The sequence below is a fragment of the Nicotiana tomentosiformis genome, chromosome 6 (assembly GCF_000390325.3).
Source record: "Nicotiana tomentosiformis chromosome 6, ASM39032v3, whole genome shotgun sequence".
Classification (NCBI taxonomy): domain Eukaryota; kingdom Viridiplantae; phylum Streptophyta; class Magnoliopsida; order Solanales; family Solanaceae; genus Nicotiana; species Nicotiana tomentosiformis.
Window position 1 is genome coordinate 21,558,671 of NC_090817.1, and position 1,609 is coordinate 21,560,279.

Here is a 1,609-nt window from a genome sequence, read left to right on the forward strand (position 1 = left end):
GGTGCTGGTGCTCGCCTTATGGGGTGTCTTGGTGGCTGGACAATTTACTGAAGTGGAGCAATAGAGTATTGTGGGTTCTGAGGTGGATAGTAGTGCTCAGGGGAATCATTAGAAACCTGATGAGGCTGCTCATTCCTTCGAGATGTTCTCCTAGGACCTATTCTCGACCTTATTGTCATCATGGTTTCTTCATCCTTCTCATTCGTTTTACTAAAATTATCAGATTCAATCTGGACAGCCTGAGTTGCAACTTTGAGAACTACTTGACTTATAATTTTGCCTGTCTTAAGGCCATTCTCAACCATTTCCCCAATTTTGATTGCTTCCGAGAAGGATTTGCCCACTATAGACATCATGTTTTGAAAATAATCTGGCTCTTGAGCCTAAAGGAAGACAGTGATTAGCTCGTGGTCATCCATGGGTAGCTTAACTCTAGCCGCTTGCTCTCTCCAATTAATGGCATATTCCCTAAAACTTTCAGTTGGTTTCTTCTTCAGGTGTGAAAGGGAATTGCGGTCTGGGGCGATATCGATGTTGTATTGGAACTGTTTGACAAAGGCCTGGGCCATGTCATCCCAGACATGCCAGTGAGAGGTTTCTTGATCCATAAACCATTCAGAGGCTACCCCTGTCAGGCTTTCCCCGAAATAAGCCATTACTAGTTCTTCCTTTCCCTCCACACCTCTTAGCTGATTGCAATACCTTTCCAGGTGGGCTATGGGGTCTCCATGTCCATCATACTTTTCAAATTTGGGAGTCTTGAAATCAAGTGGCAAACGAACACCGGGGAACATACATAGATCCTTGAAGGCAATACTCTTCTGACCTGCCGACCCTTGCATGTTTTTCAACTTTTGTTCTAAGCTTTTCACTCTTTGGGTCATTTCTTCATTTGCCATCTTTTGGGCAGGCTTCTCAATCTTTGAAGGAAGAACAAATAGATACGAGTGGTACTCAGGAGAATGTTTGAACTGTATATAAATTGCTACGAAGCCCTTCTTCTCTCTGAGTCTTCTAAATCTTCTGGGGAGCGTGCGCTTCGCGTGGCTTCTTTTCTGTTAGAGTCGTATCCTAATTTTAGAATGAGGTTCGGACAAGTTGCAAAGCCGGTGAAACTTCTGTATTCCCGGTACGCTGCCCCTTCCCCCCCCCCGGCTCAAGTTGTCCGCTCGGGTAAGCCAGGTCTAGAACAATACACCCAGGATTTAAAACTTAGAATAACACAGCCTCATGCCGGATCCCTAGTAGGTACGTTTGCTTGCATCACGTGCATTTGACTTAGGGGACTCAACACAGGGGTTGGGTCCGTCTAGGATAGGTGCACCCAAAAATTAAAAGACCATCCTGATGCATTCTTTACGTGCTACTTGTGCATTAATTTGCTTGGCTTTTATATTGACCGGCTTCTAGAGTAAGGGGAAAAAAACCCAAGAGTGAGGTAGGATAGAAAAATGCCCGATTTTGATAATCCCGATATTCAAAAATCCCATTACTCTGCCAAAGTTTCAAAAAAAAAAAAAGAAAAAAAAAAATTATTTCAAAACAAATCATATCTTTATGTGCATCAAGATGGACCGAACTACGCGGGTTTGATTCTCACCGGATGTGA

General features: G+C 43.6%; 1 protein-coding gene across 1 annotated transcript; it reads right to left on the minus strand.

Moving 5' to 3' along the window:
- Positions 1-383: 383 nt before the first annotated feature.
- Positions 384-899, minus strand: LOC138893663 (uncharacterized). The gene has a single exon (XM_070178313.1). It carries the CDS (start codon positions 897-899, stop codon positions 384-386), a length of 516 nt encoding a protein of 171 aa, XP_070034414.1.
- Between the last annotated feature and the right edge of the window lie 710 nt (positions 900-1,609).